This window comes from Lagopus leucura, unplaced genomic scaffold, assembly GCF_019238085.1.
Source record: "Lagopus leucura isolate 7727_CA_CO unplaced genomic scaffold, USGS_WTPT01 Super-Scaffold_810, whole genome shotgun sequence".
NCBI lineage: Eukaryota > Metazoa > Chordata > Aves > Galliformes > Phasianidae > Lagopus > Lagopus leucura.
In genome coordinates, this window is record NW_024962261.1 from 7,224,450 (window position 1) to 7,247,196 (window position 22,747).

The 22,747-nt window shown below is 36.0% G+C and overlaps 1 protein-coding gene across 2 annotated transcripts in view; it reads right to left on the bottom strand.

Annotated features, from left to right (window-relative positions):
* Positions 1-532: 532 nt before the first annotated feature.
* KIAA0825 (KIAA0825 ortholog) overlaps positions 533-22,747 on the bottom strand; it is a 227,978-nt gene continuing 205,763 nt past the window's right edge. For both annotated transcript variants that reach the window (XM_042866314.1, XM_042866316.1), the window contains one exon: positions 533-3,230. In XM_042866314.1, coding sequence (XP_042722248.1) covers positions 3,116-3,230 — 115 coding nt within the window. In that variant the 3' untranslated portion in view covers positions 533-3,115. The remainder of the gene's footprint in view (positions 3,231-22,747) is intronic.

Sequence of the window (22,747 nt, forward strand, 5' to 3'; positions counted from 1 at the left end):
TAGGTGTCAGCACTAATGATAATGCTTAATTACCTGTGTTATGCTATCTGATCCAATTCATTTGTGTAGGCATAGTAATTTCCTTTTAAGCTAGCTCAGCTGAGCCAATAAGGCCTACTTTTGCCCATCCAGAATTTTCTGCTGTACAGAACAGACTTTTTTTTTCTTATTTTTGGCCCTCTTTTCAGGAGCATATCACATTGTCAGATTGCACTGGTTATGCAGCACAAGGCCAACATTGCAGCCTGCAAATCTGGCCATCATTGCCTTAATTTGTTGACCTGCCTGGATGCCTACCTGTGCGACCTACGGTAGGCAACCTGCTTTGGCAGGGGGGTTGGACTCGATGATCTCTGGAGGTCCCTTCCAACCCCTACAATTCTGTGATTCTGTGATTCTGTGAATGAATGTAAATACGAAACTTGCTTGGGTCAGCAAGCACCGAGAAAGAGCCTGTACAAAAAGTACAAAAGCAAGATATTTCAGCACTATGAACACACCACTCTCCAGAATGAAAGTAGCCTTACATCAATTTTTTGAATCAGAATAACTTTATTCTTCTCTTTCTTTTTAAGAGTATAGAACCATTATTTTATTAAAAAAGCTAAGGAATGCAGCATTCTGTTACACAAGTACTCCTACTTTTACACAGCTCACAATGTAAAAATAATTAGCTCTTCCAAATGTCTTTCGTTTTTCTTCAATTAAGGGTTTAAGTTTAAAGTAAGCAGTCTTGATAAATTAATGATATGTTTAGCAATCTTAGTTGTTCAATTCTTATTATTACTGTAATTTCTTTGAAGAAGTACAAAATGTTACAAAAGTATCACCAGCATAAGTGATGTTGCCAAGGTGATATTTCTTTCATACCCTGAAGGTCAGTTAATAGAATCAGTACATTCCAAACAAACCAAACCCCGCTATTTGTCAGTGAGGAACAAGTGCAAATGTACACTGCCTTGAATTCAGAGACTCTAAAAGTCATAGATACATGTAAATATAAATATGGATAAGGAAGAAGTCCAAATAAAATACTGTGCAATGATTCAGCTTTTATTCAAGCCAGTTATTCTAGCTTGCTAGTTCTGCACTTGTAAAGAGTATAAATACATTACTGCTAAGGAAGAAAGTATTGTAATCATACTACCCATTGGGTTACTGCTGAATTAGCTTGGCTGGGAGAAAAGGGAGGAAGGGGCATAATGATTTTTTTTTTTTTTTAGCATGACTGTTTATTCTAGAACCAGGTGTGTTGTGAATTTGAAGCATCATAATCGTCTTGGAATAGCTCCCCATATGGACATTCCTGTTTCAGCGTGAGAGTTTTTATTAAGGGTTAGCTTATTTCACTTACAAAGTTATCCTATTCAGAATAAGTGTTTCCCAGAAGCAGAGCTTTTTCAGAAAAGGTATTTCAGTAAGTTCCACCACATAGACAGAAATTTATTTATATGCCTATATAAAAACTTAATTATGTTTAATAGATTTTGATACAGAAAGAAAAAATGCTTTAACTCCAACTTCCACGTACTTACACAGTATTAATATAGCTTGGAGCATGTATACCTGGTGTCAGAGTACTGCACATGCCTCACCAGGCAATTCCTGTAGGCAAGCTTTAAGCCTTAAGACCACAACTAATCTTCAAAGGTGAAATACAAAGCAAAGAAAAATTGTTTTTACACTTCATTACTTCTTTATGTTCTGAAATGACTATATCACTGCTAGATAAGAAAGCCGATTTCATTCTTTAGCATTTTTGAAGTACCAGTGCCACGCATTCCTTTTGTTGATGCAGTGCTATGGCAAGATCTTTGGAGATTTGTAAGATGCAGTAGTCTCCATTTTCATTTTATTTGTCCAATATTTTATATACATTATTAGAAAAAGAGGAGGAAAAACTGCATTTCAGATTAGACCACATGGCAGCATTAACATTAGGATTACCCATGATCCTGCTGAGATCTCAGGGAGAAAAATGTGTCTCCCTTCCTACTGAAGTGCTCTGATTTATGTCCACTGCAGTGTTTGTGAGAAGATGCACTGGGAATAGGAAAAGGTCAGATTACAGCCTTTCCAAGATCTTGCCAGAATCTGTGAGCAGGCAGAGGAAATTATTATCTTGGAATTCCAGTGAAAGAAAAAAGATAGAAAAATGACATTATTTTTATAAAACTAAGGAAATGTTGACTGCCTTTTCAATATAAAAATTATTGTCACGACAGCCACTTGTTGCACCCAATAGCCATTTTTAATCCATAAGCAAGATCTTAACTGAAAACAGAAATATTTTTGGGAAATCTGAATATCCAACAGGGCTTACTTTGAAAATAAAACTTTACTGTATTTATCAGAAGTAAATATTGAATTCTGTATTATTTACTCAGTTTGCTGTTAAGATAGTTCATTACTTTCATGAACTCTCTGCCTGAGAATAATTTTTTAATGAAAAAAAATAATCTGAAAGCTTTAAATGCTGCCAGTAGGTTTCACTATGAGCTACCTTTGAAGCCACAGCCAACTGGGCACTCAGGAGTTTGTGAAGGCAATCAATCTGGTGCATTTTTGCTTAGGAATAATGACAGGTGTATCTACACAGGGCATCTCATCAAAGGCTGCAGAACTGTGGTCTATGCCCATCCTTGCTCAGAATTCATGTGGTTTGGTGCCAGCAATAAGCAAAACACAAAACAACTCTGCCGCAGCCCTGGCCCAGGGCTGGCTGACTTGATTGCATATGGTAGATGCCAACATACCACTAGCATTTGCTTAGAACATATCCAAAGTTGCATTATATTTAGATGCCACTGTGAGTTTTATAACTTTAAAGCACTTTTTGGTTTGTTATTCAGGTTTGTGCCTCTGCAGTACCAAGATACACCCTCCTTGTTTTGTGACATTGACATTTTCTTATATTGTTGCTTGCCTTATGCATGTGTTAACAACTGCCACTTGAATGGGGTGACTAGACAATAACAGGGGAACATACTTCAGTTTAAAACTCCTACTCAATATATATATTCCTGAGATTTCTTCTCCTGTCAGTTAAAACTAAGCCATTAAGTTAATCGTATTGAATTTTGAAAAAGGTGCTACCCAAAACCTGTCAAGTTAATTATTCTTCTTTATCCTCTGAGGTAGGAGTGCTCTGTGTCAGATAAACATTTTTTAAGTGTTCCACCATAACTTTCTCCTCATCTTCAAGATCTGCTCCTTCTTTCATTTCCCACCTGAAAGAAAAAGACTTTATATTAATGTTTTAAACCAGTCTTTAGTACAGGAAACCCATAAACTTGTTACCATCAATTCATTCCCCATCTTTCTCACCCCACCAACAAAACTTGAAGTGCATCAGTCAGCGTTGCTGAGTCATACAAAACTATTCATTGCTATTATGGCTCTTTGCTTCATTCACTGGTTTATTATATAAAATCTGTCTATATGGTTTCCCTACCCAGGAACTTGTGCAGACATCCACCAAGGTACATGGATGTTTTCCTCTTTTCCTTTTGCCATTGCACTGAGGACCCTCTTTGAACCAGAGCAAAAGTAGTCAACCTATAATTTGAATTTATGACTTCTCAGAGTCATTCTGAAAGACCTCTTTCAAGTGCAGTCAACTAACAGTCAAATAGACTCATTTTAATTAATGTGATTTGTTGTGTATTTTTACGTAGAGGAGTTGTTTGATTAGAAGAAAGACAACTGAAAACACTAAATGGAATATATTCAAAACAGTTATTGCTGGAGGAATAAAGCACAGAAATCTAGCAGTCTTTGCTAATGGAAGCTTAACAATAAATCAGCAGATTCCTTTTAAAGTGACTTCATACTTGTCAGCACATTTCACTGAATCTTAAACGATAGTGTTGGTAAAAAAATCTTCAGTGTCATCCAGTTTGGACATCCTTTAATGTTCACTTTATCATAAGTTATTACTAATACATTGCATTATCATTTTATTAAAAAGTAGTCTATTTTTAAAGTATTTAAGCAGGTCTGATGAGGATAAGAATATCTTCTATGCATTTGCTTAACGGTATCCATTAATTAAAGATCTGTGAAATTAGTTTGACAAACACCTGGTTTGTCGTGGAATTTTGAAACTGTTCCACTTTTACTCATTTTAAAGTCTGGGGGGAATAATGGATTTTAAAGCACTACTGGGAAGTAGGCAGTAGGACCACAGTGTATCTTTGATGTTGTAAGTGGGATAGAAAATCAGGTGTCTGTGTTCAAATGGAGAAACAGTCAATATTTACTCTTTGAAAATTTGTCCTAAATGGAATCTGTTTTTATTGACATGACTAAAATGTGTGACAGTTGTTTTGGTGATAGCAATTGGTACCAGTCCACTAGTCAGTTCAAGGGATGTGAACATGAATGAAATTACCATCATGCATTACTTCCAAAATACAAGCCTTATCAATCAAACAGCCAACTCCTCTGTTCTTTCAAATTATTAGTCACATAGCTCTTAGAAAAAAATTCCAAATTCAAAGCTGGCCTATATAAATACGTATTTGTCTGGCTGCATCTTGGATGAAATTAAATTGAATTCCAAAAGGGTACTGAAACTATGTGAGCCACTCCGTTGTATCACCATCTGCATTTTTCATACAGCTCATATAACAACCACAATGACTCTGAGCATACAGATACATACTTAACCAAACTTCCAGTATGTTCTTCATATTCAAAAGTAAGCAAGTACTTAGAATAAAATACCGTCTCTTTTCTAAGCTTTAGGGTAGAAGTTTTCATGTCAATACTTGTAGTGCACTCACAGAATTAAACATTGGAAAAATTCTTGCAAATATGTCAAAACACCAAATAATGCAGGTGAAATGTATGCACCTGAAGAGGACTACCTAAAAACTTTTCTCTATACGCTGTTGCTCTCTATACTGCATACAGTTAATCTTGGGGAAGAAAAAAAAAAACAGTAGAATATTTTTCAGACATGCAGCAAAACACTTCAGCACAAATAAATACTGTGAATCACTGAAGTTTTCAGCTGATCTCCTAGACCTCAGATCACGAGGTCAAAGAGGATAACTAGCACTGGGAGAGCTTCTGCTTCGCCTCATAAATGAAGCAAGAGAGGAAGAAGCCTTGACTCGTGCATCTTTACACTAACAAAGTATGAGGGGAGAAAAATCCAGTGCTCTAGGATGGTTCAAGTGCTGCAGCTCAGGTTTCCTTTGCAAGGTATAGGCATGCTATCCTTACATCAATACATCCATTTATATAAAATCTTGCATTATATGTTTGTTTCTCCACTGTACTGAGTTATAAAAATATTTTTCAATCCGTCTTTTAAACACCGTGCAGAATATTTTAGCAGGGCTGTATTTAATACATTCTGATACATTAGTGGCATTCATATTCTATTGTGATATTGCAAATATTTTGTAAACTGTACTTATAAACCTATGGAGGTACTTTTAGAAAAACATAGTAATGACTACATTATATATTAAGTTGCTTGTTACAGACCAAAGGATTGTTGCAGTTGACAGCAAAGCAGTAAGTGTGCATTCTAATTAACATACATGGTCATATTCCGATATAGATAACCAGAAGTGATACTGATTGCACATGCTGCAGTTAGGTTCTTTTATAGAAATTGCCTTGGGAAGTTTCCTTCTCACTGAGAAGTTTACTCACTGTTATTATTTAGAGCAACTGTGTAAAGGGAAAAACCTGTAAAACAAACAAACAAACAAAAACCCCAAAAACAAAAAACAAAAACAAAAAAAGCAAGCCAACCCCAAAATGAAATAAAAAAAAAAAAAACCAAACACAACAGGAGTAAATATTAGTAGAATTAAAATGAAAAGTAAGAATGCTATAGAATTCAGATGTATTTTAAACTAGAAAAATCTCCTGACTGGTTTTATTTGAGTGACAAACCATGTCCTTTTTAAAGCTTATAGAAGAAAAAAAGTATGAAAAGTGAACAGTTTACAGAAAGGATCACCTTAATATAAATATTTTATAGTGGCACTTTATGTATTCATAACAGTGCTTAGGTAGTATTTTGACATCTATTGCTTTTTGTAATAATTACAAGTTTTGACAAGGACTTGCTAAACCTTACATCATGCATAACTTCATGGAAGAAAAAAAAAAAAAGGAAATGCAGCCACTGGAAACAAAATGGATGTTTGCCATACTGACACCATTGCTATTCCTACGGGAAAGCAGGTCCTACTGTAGAATTTGGTAAGTGATGAAACATTAACTGTACAGCTGTACATCAGAGAGCTGAAAATATGCACTTCCTAATGAATAATAATAGCAATGTTTAATAATTGCTCTGCAGAAAAAAATAGCAGTACATTTGATGACAGTGACATAATTCATATCCAATCTAAATCAGACACAGGCAATACCATTCAGGTATGCTATCACGGGTAAATACTGAGATATAAAACCCTGAGCTCTTAAGTTTATATATTTTTATTTTGGTGAATTATCACTGGAGAGCTTTACAGACCATTGTCAAGAGGAATTCTGATAAAAACTGTAAGCACAAGGAAAAAAAAAAGGTCTTTTTTGCTGAGCATTGAGAACAAAATCAGTCAATGGTGGGAGAAGAACAAAGAAGAGGTGCTTAAGCTTATCTCACATTCATTTTTGTGTTTATGTGTTTTAATGTTCTTTCATGTAATGTACATGAAAATATTTTCCACATATTCATTTTCTTCAGTAAGCTGTTTTGCTGTAATTTTCAAACTCCCATCTGAATGAATTTATTTATAAATAACACTATAATCTGAATGAGGGAGAATAAGGCCATAATTTGCGCATAAACTACTAATCAATACAATTTTGTGAAATGGAAACAAAATTCATCCCATTGTTTCATAGGTGCAGATTTCTTGCAGGGGATGTATTGCTTGTGTCCTGCCAGCTGTGGCACAGTCCCTGCAGCTGTGCAGCCCTCCCAACTCAGCTGGCCCTGTTGTCCCATTCCACTTACAGAACATTTTTCATGTGCAGGCATTTCCCCCAACCTTTTAAACTTGAGCAGAACTGAAATGTTTACTTGTGCTTTCTCCAAAAGAGGTCCCCATGTTTCCCTGTATTTGGTCTTTGCGTAGTATAACTGTATTATTGACTGCTTGCTGAAGGTACGATGACCATTTTTTTGCTGGCCATTCCAAGGAAAGGCTAGTGACAAAGTAAGTAGGCATGAAGCAGAGACAGGAGTTTTGGTATTTCGTTTTTGCTGTTTGCAGCCCTGACACTAATTGTAACCCACCATCTCACATCCTGTTCTCAGATCTGTGTGCTTTGTGGATTTTGGTGAGATTTCCAACACCTTAATTGAAACAGCCACTATCTATTTCTGTGTGCTGGATTACACCCTCATGTCTGCACCTGAGATGAAAGAAGTGTTAAATCTGGTGGTTTTGGATAGTTCTTGAGATTTCTGATGATGAATTCAAATTCAAATGTATTTAAATCTAAATTAAAATTTAAGCTCATATGCAAATGTTTGTTTCAATTGAAAAAAAAACAACAACAAAAACAAAACAAACCTTTACCTTTAAGTAAGTATTTTATTGACATCAGTCAATAAAACGACTGGTGTTCCCTACACTAAGCTGCAAGAGGTAACGAAATAATGCACGTAAAGAAAATATCTTGCCATCAGCTCACAGAGCACTTTAATGAATTATATTTTTGCTTCCTGGAGTCTGTGAAAGACAGTCATGCAGTGAGTTCCTGCAGACAGTGAAGGATCATTTTATCTGTGTCTGTCATGTTGTATCATGTGAGATGAGAAAGATCAGCAGCTGGTATCTTGTTTGCCACTTTTGAGTATTAGAAGAATATACACCTCTGTAGTTTTCATTTCCTATTTCAGTTAAAAATATACATTTTATAGCATGAGAAATCATAGCCTATAAAGTACTTTTCGTCTCTATGTCTCTATGAGGAAGCCATTTAAATCTGGTATTTGTGTATAATCTCAAGTCCCAAAAAATCTTTTCAGCTTCTGTGTTGGGCAATGTTTTGTTTTTCTAATGGTAGTTCAATCAAGTTCTGTTTGGTTAAAATTTGTTTTTGTTTTCTTTTTTAAGTCTGAAACTAATTTTTTAACTCCTTAAATTTTTACGGTTCAAAGGGTGTCTACTTTGCTTCAATCATTTTTGCAGTAATTGAACCCTAATAAACATATGCTCCTCTCAAGGACATAAAAATCAGAGGTGGGAGGAGAGTTATCAGAAATACAGCTTCTGTACCATAGAAAAGAATCAGAGCAACAATGCTTATGCATGTTGCGATTTTGGTAGTGATATTCACAATGGAATCACACCAGTTGAGATGAGGTCACTGTGTCTACCTAACACAAACTAAGTCACATATTTTGTTAGTACAAAATAAGAAATGTTCACTCGTAAAGAAAACTTATATTGCTTTCATGAAAATGTATGTGAAAAATGCGTCCTTCACCATATTCAGAAACAAATCAGAACTGAAAAATTCAGTACAACTTGGCTAAATTCTTCTCTCTTACAGATACACAAACAGCACAAAAAAAGGGTCCTCCCAGATTTTTTTTCAATCAATAAAATCAGGAAAGATACAGAGGAAACACTATGAGAATTATTTTACACATATTTGTAATTATTGTATGCTACAAGACTGGGCGCCAGTCTTGTAAAAAAAAAAAAGAAGAAGAAAAGGAAGACAGCTGAGGAGGATCAACAGCAATATGCTCCTACTTCCAAAGACCAACCCAAAAGAAGAAACAGTGGTAGGATGTACTGAAGAAATCAGTACACAGAAAACATTTTAGAAAGTATGTCATGAGAAAAGAATAGAGCTCTGACTCACAGGTTAACCTGTCTCAGCTATGGAGTTAAGACATTAGAAGGATATCTGAGAAGTTCTGGGCTGAAATAGAAACTTCACAAGTGTTAGAACAGAATGATGAAAGACCCTTTTCCAGGGCAAGAACACAGATACGAATGTTGTCAAGGACAGCAGAAGGTGCACAGCAAAAATTTTATGAGAAGCTTTCCTACTGCAATTAGAGAGGAGAGGCAGTGTTTAGCCAGCCTTCCTGTTACTGCTGCTTGCTATCCCATAGCTTTGAAGGATGGCATCTAAAGACTCAGACACCAAGCATGAGTCCCAGTATGAGAGGGAACAGCAAGCTATGGCAGAGAGAGGGAACAGCATTGGAATAGTATGCAACTTTCTCTTAGGTCTTCTTTTAACTAAGCCTTTTTATTTCACATTTGTAGCACGGTACATAGTATCTATAATACCTAAACAATAGTATTTATGATACCTATCGTACCTGAAATAAGAAAAGGATAAGGAAGAGAGACATCATACACTTCCAGTAGTTCTCCTCCACACTGCATCAGTCCACTAGTATTCCTTGTGGGCTAAGGCACCTGAATTGCCATTAGGCTTGTTTTGTCAGACCTTGGCCAGCTGGCTTTCCATCATTTCACTATGAGTCATGGAATATGTGCCTTCTTAAATTGAGTCTCACTGTTGCATTTTTGTGCATTTGGGAGTGAGTTAGATCCTATAATAGCATAAAGAAGAGAAGACGCGTAGAAATATACGTACATCAGCGGGATCCTAGAACTATAATGCTATTGAGAGATGAAGTGAATGCTAGAACCTTCCTCATCTTGGCAGGGAATTTGCTTGCCACTCTTTCTCTCTTTTTTTTTTTTTTTCAAAAATAAATTATTCGTGTTCAACCTTTGGCTGAAAGATTTTGAAGAACAGGACAGATTTTAGTTGACCTATTCCTGATAAGTATTTTAATTAAGAGTAATTTAATTAAAGTTTAAATCCAAAATGAACACATTTGGTTTCAGGGTTTTATAGGTAAATAATGTTGTTTTTTATTCAAAATTATATCTCAGTTTGGAATGTGTCTTTGATTTCACAAATTTTTCGGCAGATACTCCCTACATTTTCAGCTTTTCCAGAAACTAAGTGTGCGTAAAATGTTTTTGCTCAAGATAAAATTTTGATTTTTTGTTGTTGTTATTTATAATGAATTTAAAGAGATAAACAAATAAAACCCCGGCTGACAACCATTTATATAGCTTCAGTTTGTAAGATTTGTGCCTTCCGCAGATTTTGTCTTTTATTTCAACTGCTTAGAGTTTGAAGTAGTTTATTCACAAAGAATAAATTCCTGTAATGATATTCATAGAAATAATGGTGCTAAGATCCCATATGCTTATTGCCAGAAGGTTGTATCTTGTCCCCATTCCTTTATTTCTTCTTTAGACTATCCCAAGAATCTCTAGTGCACATGTGAAACAGTTTACGTGAGTCTCTGAAGAAAGAACATTTGTACACTTGATACTGCAATTTCACACAATATATCAAATACATGTGCACGTACATACGTACGCTCATGTGAATATGATGCATGATCACAGAAAACTAATGATGCTGGGATAAAAGATGGAAGATTTTATGGAAATAACGGGATCAACAACACTATGCATAAGCTATAAATGCCTGGAAATGACTATTTAGATGATTTTGCACTTTCTATAATTTTATATAACTTGTTAATTGCTTTTTGAAGAACTGCAGAGATGCACATTCACAAAACAGAAGTATCTTATTATCAAAGTGTTGGCAACATTTCCATTAAGTAAATATAATTTTTACCTGCATATGATTACATGATAGAACTTGATAGCCAAAAATGTATTTACTAAAAATATCCAGCTCTTCAAATCATGCACTGCTTGTTCCCTCTCCTCAGCTCTCCTCTTTTATTTCAATTTACAAAGGCTTTCTGTAATGAATGTTGAAAACCCAGTGTAAATAAAGCATTAAGTTTTCAAATGTGATTACTATGGCATAAGTGCATTCTGTAAATGCAAACACAAGTTACGTCTGCTGAAAAATTGCATTTGATCATTTGACAGCTTCTGGTGGTCTCAAGTTTAACTGCATTTAGACTGAAAAAGTGTTTTTCTATCTTTACACAGAATTTCCTGCAACACTGCCTTTAGTCCTCCTACTATGCACTGCTGAGAAGAGACTGCCATGAGCTCCCCTCATCGAGGAGGTGTACCCACTCACACATCTGAGCCTCCTCCATGCTGAGCAGTCCCAGCTCTCAGTGTCTCCTGCTTTTATCATATTTCTTCATACCATGTGGAACTACCCCAGATGGCACACAAACACCATATCTCCTTCACACCTGTAGAAATCCTAGCAGGCAGCCCTACCAAAGGAAACATTAGACCCGCCATTAGCGCCGCCCCATATGGCATAGTTGTCCCTCCTCATTCATGCTGCAGCTGCATTGCGCTCTGACTATGATGCGCTCATGTAACTAAAGATGGTACTGTAGAATATTTCTACATGGCATGACAGAGTGTTGTAGGTAAATGCCAGAGACAGTGCTGAATGAACTCCTCACAGTTCTGGAAAACAGCGCAGCTTTGTTTGCATGATACTGGCCTAAGCTCAGAAAGCCATACCTGCTAGTCAGGAGGGCAGATAACTTCCTCAGATGGCCTTAATTTTGGCATTTTTACACATTCTAAATCTTCAGCTAGCAATCTGAATTATCTTTGGATGTAGTATATTTATATGCTATCTTAAAATTATAGAGCACCTTATGGAAAATGCTGACAAAAATCCAATAAAGAATATCACAAGATGGTATATATATGTATATATATATATAAAGCATTTTACAGAAAATATAATCCCAGTACCACATACAAGTAAAATCACTATCTTTCACTGGTATTAAAAACACCTATCTGCTCCAATATAATCCAGCGACCACCAGAGTGCACCTATTTTAGATGCTGGTGGGTAATTTTCTGGAAAGACAACATGCTTTTAAGTAGTTCTATCCCCCAGTTTAAGCTGAACTGCTTGGAACAGGTAATCCGTGAGGAGTGTGTCTCAGGCTTGGTGTCACAGCAGTCAGGGTTCTGTGTGTCCTGGCCTGCCCAGTTAGCTATGGGACAATTCCCTTCATCACACAGCACTACTCTGCTGTTTCAGCACAGATGCTGATCAAATGCTCCTACAAGTGCCCTTGTACTCCTAAGGTTTGGATGAGCCCACACGAATGACATCACTTAATGAGAGTCACCTGATCCCCGAGGAAAGAAAACCAGTTTCCTTTACAGTATTTTATCCATGCAAACTTGTCCTCATACAGAAAAATCAAACTGGTTTCAACTTTTCAAATAGCTTTTTGCAATAGCTGGAAGAATGACATAAATTTGCCTAAACCAGGCATCTGTGCTATATGTCACTACTTCATTTCCACGTCTGAAACTTGCAGGGTAGATGTGGTCCCTCCAATAAAGAGCAATATGTGACCACTGCCTTATTTATTATCCTATAGGAAATAGATGTCTAATACATAAAATCCACAATAATTTATTTCAGGTCTCATATACTTTTTAAAAAGCAACAGTATGGAATCTGTGCACAAAATGACATGACCATCGATGGCAAAAACTGAGTCAGGATGAATTCTTTAATGGTAGAGATTGAGATATGCCAAAAATAAAACAACGTAGGGGATGAAGGGCCATAATAAAGTGGGTGGTTTCCATTGTTAGATACAGAAAAACTGAATTCAACAAGCACTAGGCCTAACAGCTGTATCTTATTTATTTTCAAAACTTTGTGACAGGTTGTGCAGCCCTGTCTCACTCCATGAGAACTGCTGGGGATATACTGGAAAAGCAGCAAGCAATGCGTGCAGGGATATGATCTCTAAGAAGAAAAACATAATCTACATTTAAAAATCTACATGACCTGACACATTGATTTTGGACTAGCAAACAAGTGAATGAACAAAGGAGATAAACATAGATAAACATGGTTTCTGTCCACAGTATGCTTCATTGTCAGCAGGTTAACACCTCTTTCTAGAAAGGTGTATACTAAATGAGTAAATTAATAAAGACCTCTTTTATGTTTGGAACTGAAAATCTTACTGTTTTACCACTTTGCTCCAAGCATCATCTCCATGTAAGATAAAACCGTCTGTACCAGTGTAAGCAATTTTGACATTTAGAAATGGGGAAAATGCATCTGGAAACATTGTCACATCACAAGTGCTAAGAGAAAGGTGAGTGAAAAGAGGACTGAAAATTCTGGAAATCATTCAGGCAGACCAGCACCTGGCAACCCAGGTAAGGGAGCAAACAAGAAGAAACTCCCCTGTATCTTTTCTGTAAAAAAAGCATAACAACTGATAAGGAACTGTGTTGTTTCTTTGTTCTCTGCTTAGCTCAGGTAGCACTTTAACTGTTGTTAACTAGAAATAGATGAATAAATAAAGGGAAGTTTCATGTGGTTTTGCACTATTACAAAGAACAGCAACTCTACAGAGCAACATGCCAAACTCACCTGCATAAAACCACTCTTGAGGAAAGTATTGTAAATAGTTTTTTCTATAATTCCATATATGCACTTACTTTAGCAGCTGAAAAGACAGATGATTTAACAGAAAAGCTACATGTTGAAATGCCTTAATATACTTCATATTTCTGGTAGCTTTTTTCCACTCCTCCTTCTTTGGAAAGGATGTACAAATATTGTTTTAAAGACTATGAGGATCTAGTTTTCCAATTCATCCAGTAGAATAATTTAAACTATAATAATGGTTTTATTAACGCAAGAGGTGATTGAAGGACTTTGCTGTACTTAACCTAAATGCTAAAGAAAATGATCTATTAAATTATTTTCCAGTACTCTTGTTAGTGTACCAAAAACACTGTGATACAAAAAGAAACCAACACATGGGTATAGTACAGTAAATCTAAACTGATTTGAACATAATCTATCTCCAGCAAACATTTAATTAGTTTCCTATCAGGCTAGTGAAAAGAGCATTTGGCAAGTGATTAAACTTTCTGCTGGCACTATTTTCTAGGCTTCTTTAGCTAAGGCAAGTATTATTTAACAGATAAAGCAAAAGGCAGTTTTACAGATGGCTGTCTGACGTACAGATGATGTCAGGAATGACAGAGCAAGGAGGAGATAGATAACGACGTGCAAGAAAGCAATAATACCATGCAGATTTTTGGTTAAGGCATGTAGATGTAATTGAATTGCACATGATCGTTATTACTACCAAGGACTGCTCTGAAAGTAATGGCCTATATTTTATGATGTTGGCCCATGACATCAGACACGGGTGTTGGTGGTACGGCAGTAGGGCTTGGACCTTCCCACCAATACCCCATTACATGTTGTTGCTGTGTGACAGATGGCAGCAGAGGAGCAGTCTGTCAGAATGGTGTCTGACAAGGAGGTGCCAATGAAGCAAAGGTGTATCACTGAATTCCTTCATGCGGGAAAAGGTGGCATCCGCTGACATTCATTGACACTTGCTGAACATCTATGGAGATCAAACAGTGGATGTGAACACAGAAAGTCACTGGGTAGTGAGTTTCAACAGTGGCAACAATGACAGTGGGTCACCTCTGCTGGTGCAGACTGTTATGAATGTAGCAGGCTCTTGTTCTTTGCTGGTGAAACTATTTTTTACGGCTGTGTACCATTTTTAAGAAGAAAAAGCATTTCAGAACTAGAAATCAAGAAATCTCTCTTCTTCCCGTGGAGTGTGCTGGTTTGGCCATCGCAACGCAGGGAAAAGCTATACATCCTTACACTGCTTCCTGGTCCAAGTCATGGAGAACAAGATGTGCAAAAGCTGTCAGGTTGTGGTACCACAATTCAATGAGGATTTCATTAATTCCTTAGCATAAAAGAGAGAAACCAACACTGTGGGACAGGCTGTACCTTTCCAATTCTAATCACATGCATAAGACATGCAAGGAATGGTGTCCCATGTGCTGGTGCAATTCCCAGCTGCCAGGCTCCTGGCTTTGTGTGTATGCAGATGAACTCTGAAAGATTTGGGTTTCATCTTGATGGAGGATAGGAACTATTTCAAAAATCTCTGACTTCCATTCTTTCTTTATTTACCAAGTATACTGAAACACAGCCAATGAAATCTACATGTGATTCAAATATCATACTTCTATATACGAAGGTCTGGAAGACTTCCAAAAGACAAATGTAGGTGGAGCCTACAGCATCTGGCAAAATGCCTATAAGATAATGCCATTTTCAGCATTTGAAGCAGGAATTCTAGCCTATTAACTTTTCTAAAGCTGCTTACATGTTTCAGAGAACATGACACAAAACACTTTGATCTATCCTGATTAGGATGGAGTTGAGGTAGCAAAGAGTTAAAAAAAATATAATAATTCCTCACCATATTTGAGCTCCTGGTAATGTACTTTTTATTTCTAAAAATCAGAAATCAGCACAAAATTCAGTGCTTTCAGAAAAAGAACAATTCCTGCACAAAGAGCTGCCAAAGAAATAAAGAAATGATGAATATTACAATAAATGAGAACAGGAAGCCAAAGTCAGTGCAGTGTTTCTCTCCCTTTTGAATTTCTAATTCTCTCTATATTTCTGCTTAAGTTAGACAGCATTCTCACTACATATTTGTGGTGCATCTTGTGAACTTTGTTCTCGGATAAAATAGAAAGAATGCATTGCTGAAAATGTATTGAAATGGTTTTAATTATTTAGTATTTTTAATAAGAATGATGGATTTAGAAATTACAAGGAGCCTTAGGATCATAGAACCTAGTGACTGATGCAGCTGGCACTTGGAAATTTTATTTCATCTTACCAGCAATTTCTGTGTTTCTGAAATGTCTGAAGCGTCCACAGATATGGCAGAATCTGTGCTGAAAAGATAGTAGTGGGAACCAGATAGAAGTATGGTGTATCTGTCTAGTTACAACATACTAAAGTCACAACAAAGACATTGTAAATCATGGCTAAGTCACTTCATAGGCAGAGATGAGATGCTTGTAGCCTATATAAAAATTATGAGCACAGGAACCTTTGACAGACCAAGCACAAAACAACTGCAGTGTTGGCTCGTTACCTTACGCTCCTTCAAATTTCAGTCAAACACCAACCTACTCTTTTACCTTACTGACCACTCACTCAACTTTTAACAACCCTGGGCAACCTGATCTGGTGAGTGGCAGTCTTGCCCACTGCAGGAGTTTGGAACTGGGTGGGCTTTAAGGTCCTTTCCAACCTACACCATTTTATGACTATGATTCTATGATTCTATTCTGCCTCTCAGATGCACTTGAACTAGAGCATCTGTGTTTAAAACTCACCTGCAGTATTGCAAAAAAAAAAAAACAAACTAGACAGAAATACTCTCTTGTCAAAAACTCTTTGACCTCTCCGTTATAAAAGCTGAATAAGAAAACAAGGGTGTTTGGGTCACATACTCTTCCTTGAATTTGCTTTTCACTGTAAAGCTGTACACCCTAAAATGCACACAATTTATTAAGAGAGCTAAGAATCGTGGAAGTCAAACTGTTGTGAAGGAGGAATTTGTACTTACTGCTGGCTAATATTGCAGCATGGAAACCCACACACAAATCTATATAAAACTAAGAATGATATGCCCAATTTGCTGGAGTTGGGTGAATGTTTCAAGTAGGTATCGTTGCACATTTACCCTTCTTCTAATCATTTCTGAGTGAGACAGTAAAGCTTCACGTTGAGCAGACATGGCTAACTCAAGACCAGAGATCTACAAGGAGACCAAATCAGGGAATGAGAGCTGTTGGTGCGTGTCACATTACATTCATGTATTTTTCCCTACAGTACTCCTTCAGAAAGTAAACATAAAGATCTGTTTCTTATGTTCCCATATGCAGCCCTCCTGGAGTGTTTGGTCAGAAAAGATTTGAGTGATTTACAGTCTGGTATTGTAGTCATGAGAAACAACATGAAAAATTCCTGTTCTCTGCTTTCTTTAGACATGTCACTCTAATATTAGCTATCTGTTCTGCATGAAAGGCACAACTTACTGTGAGTCTATTCATTAAAACATATCCAAACACACATAAAAAGCAATCTAACAAGAGTATATTACACATGCAGATCTAATGTGCTCTGTTTCTGAACAATTCTAAGACAGCACCTGATAGTGGTGGTCTTCTGGTAGGTGGTGTGATAAAGTACACAAAGCATTTAGAAGTCCTTTTTTAAAAAATTCCTTTCAACTGCTTGTTCTTTAACTTCCTTAATTTCTTAAATTTGCTGAGCCTCTTTCTTTCTTAATGTTGTGGCAGTGGAGTAGATTGCTGATGGCACAATACCTAGTACAGTATGCCTTCTGCAACAATTTTGCAGGTAATTTCCTCAAACTCAAAAGAAACAGCATAGATAGGACAAAGCTAGTCTGTAATTTACTTCTGGATAGCAAATTATCAATTTAGTCACTTCTCTAACAAAATGAAAATAATTTTTGTCTCTTAGATTGATTTTTAACTGTGCTATTACAGTATTTTCCAATACTACTAATATCATGCATATTTAATTTTATTTCAGAGATAAAACATTTTGTGGAAGGAAGAGGAGGATAAACTGACACAAAATGAAACAATTCTTCACGTTAAAAATAACCAGCATGAAAACACAGTTGCAAGGAAGGTAAATTATAAAGTATGCATTTATCCAATCATTTTAAATACCATAATTACACTGACTGCTCATCAAAAGACTTTTAAGACTCATTAAAATTATAAAACATTTCTAATTAAATCCATATTTAAATGAAGTTTCTATAACAAATCTACATGGTACTTTAAATCAAACAAAAAAGTTTTGGTGAAAAAATCCAATTAATTGAAGTTTTTGTGAGTATTAAAGCTTGATAATGGGGCCACAGCAGTTGCCATTTTGATAAAATTGAAGCTTGTTGGTTGTGCTATATCCATCTCCAGCCCAAACTGCTCCCAAAACAATTAATCTTAAAGAAATTTCACATGCCAAATGTTATCCTAGAATACAATTTCTTTTCTTTTTTTCTTTTTTTCTGGCAAGGGTAGCTTTTCAATATAGCAACTGATGCAAGTGGCTCTTATGGCTAATATTACCTTATACATCACTTAAGTGATGCCATCAGAAGGGAAAGGAAGGCATCCACTCACATATGCTCTTAGCCTCTGTGATTTCAGTGAGTGTTGGCCAAGCAAGGCTCTGGGGACCTGGGCTCTTGGCAGTGCAAAGGCAGTTCATCAGTGTTCATGTAGAGACTATCCCTGCGTACCCCTCTTCAGACTGCATCTTTGAGGATTTATAACAGGTTCCCACTTTCGATCTTGAATGGCTTTACTGCTTTTCATCAACAGCATTAATGTTTTTTCAACATTACCAATAGCATCACTCCTTTTGATCCAGCATCTTACCTGTAGATGTTTAAGTATGAAGAGGACATCCCTATTACAAATACAACCTGTAACATCATGTAATTCATCTCTTTCAAATTTATGTAACATTAGATATTCTGAGGGAACATATTTGATGTATTTCTATTGTTTTCACCTTTTCTTAATGACAGTTAACCCTTTCTGAACAACACCAGAGCCTTAAAATGACTTTCTAAGATGCACACTTGATGAACCAATTGCACTATTCTTTCCAGGTAACTTTCAGAAACTCTTAAGCAGGAAGTACTATTGAATGAACAATTCAGGAATATAAAACTGAGGACGCATATGAAAGATTTTTAAAATAATACCCTCTCTATGACCATACCGGACCTATCTTCTGTATAAAATCAAATCCTCTGAGAAGGAATGTTTTTAAGATTTTTTTCTGACAATGCTCATTACATGCAAAGTGACAAAGATGAAAACTACAATTCAAGTGGATATAGCACTATTAATTTTATGGTATGTAAGAAAGCTTGTAAACGTGTTCTATTTTAGATTGTATATTTCAGGATAAAAGATTGTATTACTATCCCATAGTGATGAAAATTCTTCATCTGAAATCACGGAAAATCTACATAACTAAATTGTACTTCATGATAAATTAGCCTCACTTAAGGATTTATGTTTACTTATATTGTCTTTCTGCACACAAGCTTGCATATATCAAGTATAGGCACTTGCATAATTATCCTTAGTAAGAAACAATTATTTGCTTATCCATTATTAACGTACTTTTAAAAATTATTACTCTTTCTTAGCCAAACTTTTCGTCTGGAAATCCCTAAATGCAAATTAGTCTATTATAAAATAATTTAAGAAACACAGGATTGCAACCAAGGTTGGAAGGGTTACAAAACTTCACTCAAAACAGGTTAAACTATATTAGGTCACTCAGGACCACATCCAGTCAAGTTTTGAACTCTTCCAATCATGAAGAGCATGATGTATTTGGGCAACTTTTCATCAGTAAAAATGTACATCTATCTCTATTTACAAACTTTGTTGAACTACATTAATTACATCAATAACTACTATTAATTTTCATAATTTATAATTGCAGAACCAGGCAGCTGTGGGATATTCTTCTGAGTAGAAGAGGTGGCTGTTTCTCTAAATGTTTCAGAGATTCAACATGTGGCTTTGCAGAAGGACGCAGGAATTCAGCATGGAGGCCCTCACTGGTAAATACAGGGACTCTCTATAACCATCTGATGAAACGAGAAATCTCAGCAAACAAAGTGTAAGCAAAGCGTAATTGAAGTGTAAGTTCCTCCAAGCTTCCTTGCTGCCTCTCCTTGTGGAGAAGTCACCTTTCTGTGGTGAAGTAGGACACAGTTTTCCAAGAAAAGTCTCTTCAAGAGGCTGAAATTCAAAAATCATAGATGCTTACAAAGAAAACATGTAGACTAGATGACAAGAGAAGAGTAGCATGCTAGCAAAAAAGAAGAAGACTTGCAGGTGGAGAAGGGAAATGCACTGATGTATGAATATAGGACAAAGCATCCATGGCTTCTTTGAGCAATCATAAGGATCAGTCTGGGTAGTTTTACCCTGTTATGGTCAGTGACGGAAGAGCTGTTTACTCTATCTTCCCTGTTCTTCCTGGTCATAGAGACAGACAACTTTCTCTAGCACTTGACAGTACTTCCTACTTGGTGTGGCAGAGATTCACTTTCATAAGTTTCCTGCCAAATTTCAAAAGAAGGATTTTTTTTTTTTTTTTTTTTTTTAAACAAGGAATCTCAGAATGTGGGTTTTGTGAAAAGTTAAAAGTTTTCTCTGGCTTTCCTCACTCTTGACTCTTCATGTTCTAGCAGTAAGACCTCTGACCATCCCAGATGAAAAGGACACACTCTATTGCATCTCCCTAAACAATCATATTCAACAGACATTTAAGAGTAGACAACCTACGTAGCATACACAGCAACTGTAATCTTGAATTATTTTCCGTGATTTTCATTTTCCATTGCTTGTAAAGTGAGTTTTTGTTTTGCCATTTTTTTCCCCCATCTGTCTGTCCATGCTTAAAATTGCCACCCTTTGTATTCTTCATTTTCCTCCTCCTTTTCTTTCTCACCTCTTTTTTTTTTTTTTTTTTTTTTTTTTCCCTCTATGCTGAAGGGGCAAACAGGCAACAAATGAGATCTGTCTCTATGCACATCTTACGTGTGTCATTACAGAACAATGTTAGGAATGGTACAGTTTTGCCAAAAAAGTCTCAGATCTTAGGAAAGGAAAATGAGCTGCACTTTTAACAATCAACACTTGTAATAGACTACATAAATTCTACTGTACATAGAAATAACAAGACCTTCTTGAACCCTCCCAGTGATTAATTAGAAAACCTGTCTTACAGATTTTTCTCTCAGGTGTAGTAACCTCATAGACCTTACCATTAAGAAGTAATAAATAAGCGCTTGGTTAAGCACAAACTAGTTGATAGGCAGTGAAAAAGAGTGACGATCTTGGTTTTTATGCAAGACAGTTATCCTGTCATGCTACCTTTGAGAAAAAATAATACCAAATAAAAAATAAAAATTTCAATGCCTAGTATAATTATTTAGAAAAATTAATTACCGTATTTCCAATATTAATGCAACATGCAGGTAGCACAGAGCTCAAGCTATAATCAGGGCACTCTGCTATCACACTACTCTACATTAGCTACACAAATCCGAAACAAAAACAGCCAGCAAATCTGCAAAAAAAGCATATGAAATAGTATAAGGAAACCACACCTATGTTATGGCCTGGAGCATATGCCTAGTGAAAGATAGTGCTATATTTTTAACCTTTAAACATTGTCTTTTTAATGCGCTTCTAAGAAGCACAATGTGAGGAGATGCCAGTTTAAAGAAAGTTTGACAGCATAGAAGATGCAATGGAAAAATTACCTCTTCCCATAGATTACCAGATGCTACATATTGGCCTCTGCATTGTTCGTGTTACAGTAATCATCTCACTTTATTATTTTTTTTATATACCTTCTGATTATTCAAGATTATTGAAGATTATTGAAAAGATATAATTGTTCTAGTTCTGCCTCATTTATTTTGAATTTTCTTTAAAAGAACAATAATTAAAATATTAGGACAATAAATACAACTAATGAACAAAATCAATAACTAATACGCATACATTATACCACATATAATATTTTAATAACTAATATCTTAGTTAATAAAAACAATCAGTTTTATTAGATGATTTAGAATACAGAACGTTAGAATTTGGACTAGTTTTAAAAATTATGACGCAGGAAGGTCTTAGTTCTGCCATTTTCCTTTCCAATCCTTACTTGTATGAACACAAATTGTTTTTTCTGTGCTTAGCACAGCTTTAACATTGAATTTTCAGTGCCTATACCTGTGTGAGCAATAAGTAGCAACTGCCACGGACAGAGGTTGCTGTTCCCTATGGGCTACATGCCCACAGCATAAGAGGAAGATGCGAAAGTCAAATGGGTTAGGGATGCAGAATGATGGACACCTCCTTGGATAGTCAGCAGCAAGCAGGTGACAATATTTGTGTTAGCAATGAAACAACTCCTACTCATTTATCAGACACATTGTAGAGGTACTGACAATTTACTCCTCATGTACAAAATCCACATTCTGCATTTGGCCAAGTTAACAGTGGAGGGAAACACAGGAGGCAAAAGAGAAGGCAGCAGATTTTGTTCCAGCACATGCCAGACAGAAGAGATGCCTACTTCACAGGTTTTCTGAAGATAAAAGGAACTTTGCCCCTCTACTTTCTTCTCTCTTTCTTTCCTCCAGGGAGTTGGACAATATGAGAAGAAAATGCAGCCCCCACAACAACTGAAGCAGGTGTTAGTTGCTCAGGTCAGGGTACTTCTAGTGAAAGGTTTGACAGATAGATCACTGCATGAGAAGATATCTGACTTTAAATACAGACAGCGGAATCTCTCAGAAAACAAAAATCACATCTTAAAAAAAAAAAGAAGAAGAAAAAGAAAATTGTATGCAAAACCCTTAGGGTCAGATCTCAATATTCCTTTTTTTTTTTTTTTTTTTTTCTATAGAAATAAATTATAAATAGAGTTGATAATATAAATGTGGCAGGCTTTTTGTATTCTCCAAATAAAATATCCGTCTGTATTTTGAAACAGCATGAGATGTCAGATGCTAAGCACATCAGCGGGTCTTGGAAAAAGTAAATTTAAATAAGATATGAACTGTATTATGCACTGGTAGGAAGCACATAAATTAATTTGACCTGTCAGCTGAAAGTTGAAGGGGGTGTGTCCAAGCTTAAATAAATTCTCATGCAGCTTTTACTAATTAACATCTGTAAAAATCTTCCCTACTGAAAGCACCCTTAATATTTCACTTAACCCATTTAAAGTTCATCATTCTTCTTCCGAGATCCTTTCCATACCTGGAATTACATGATGGAAA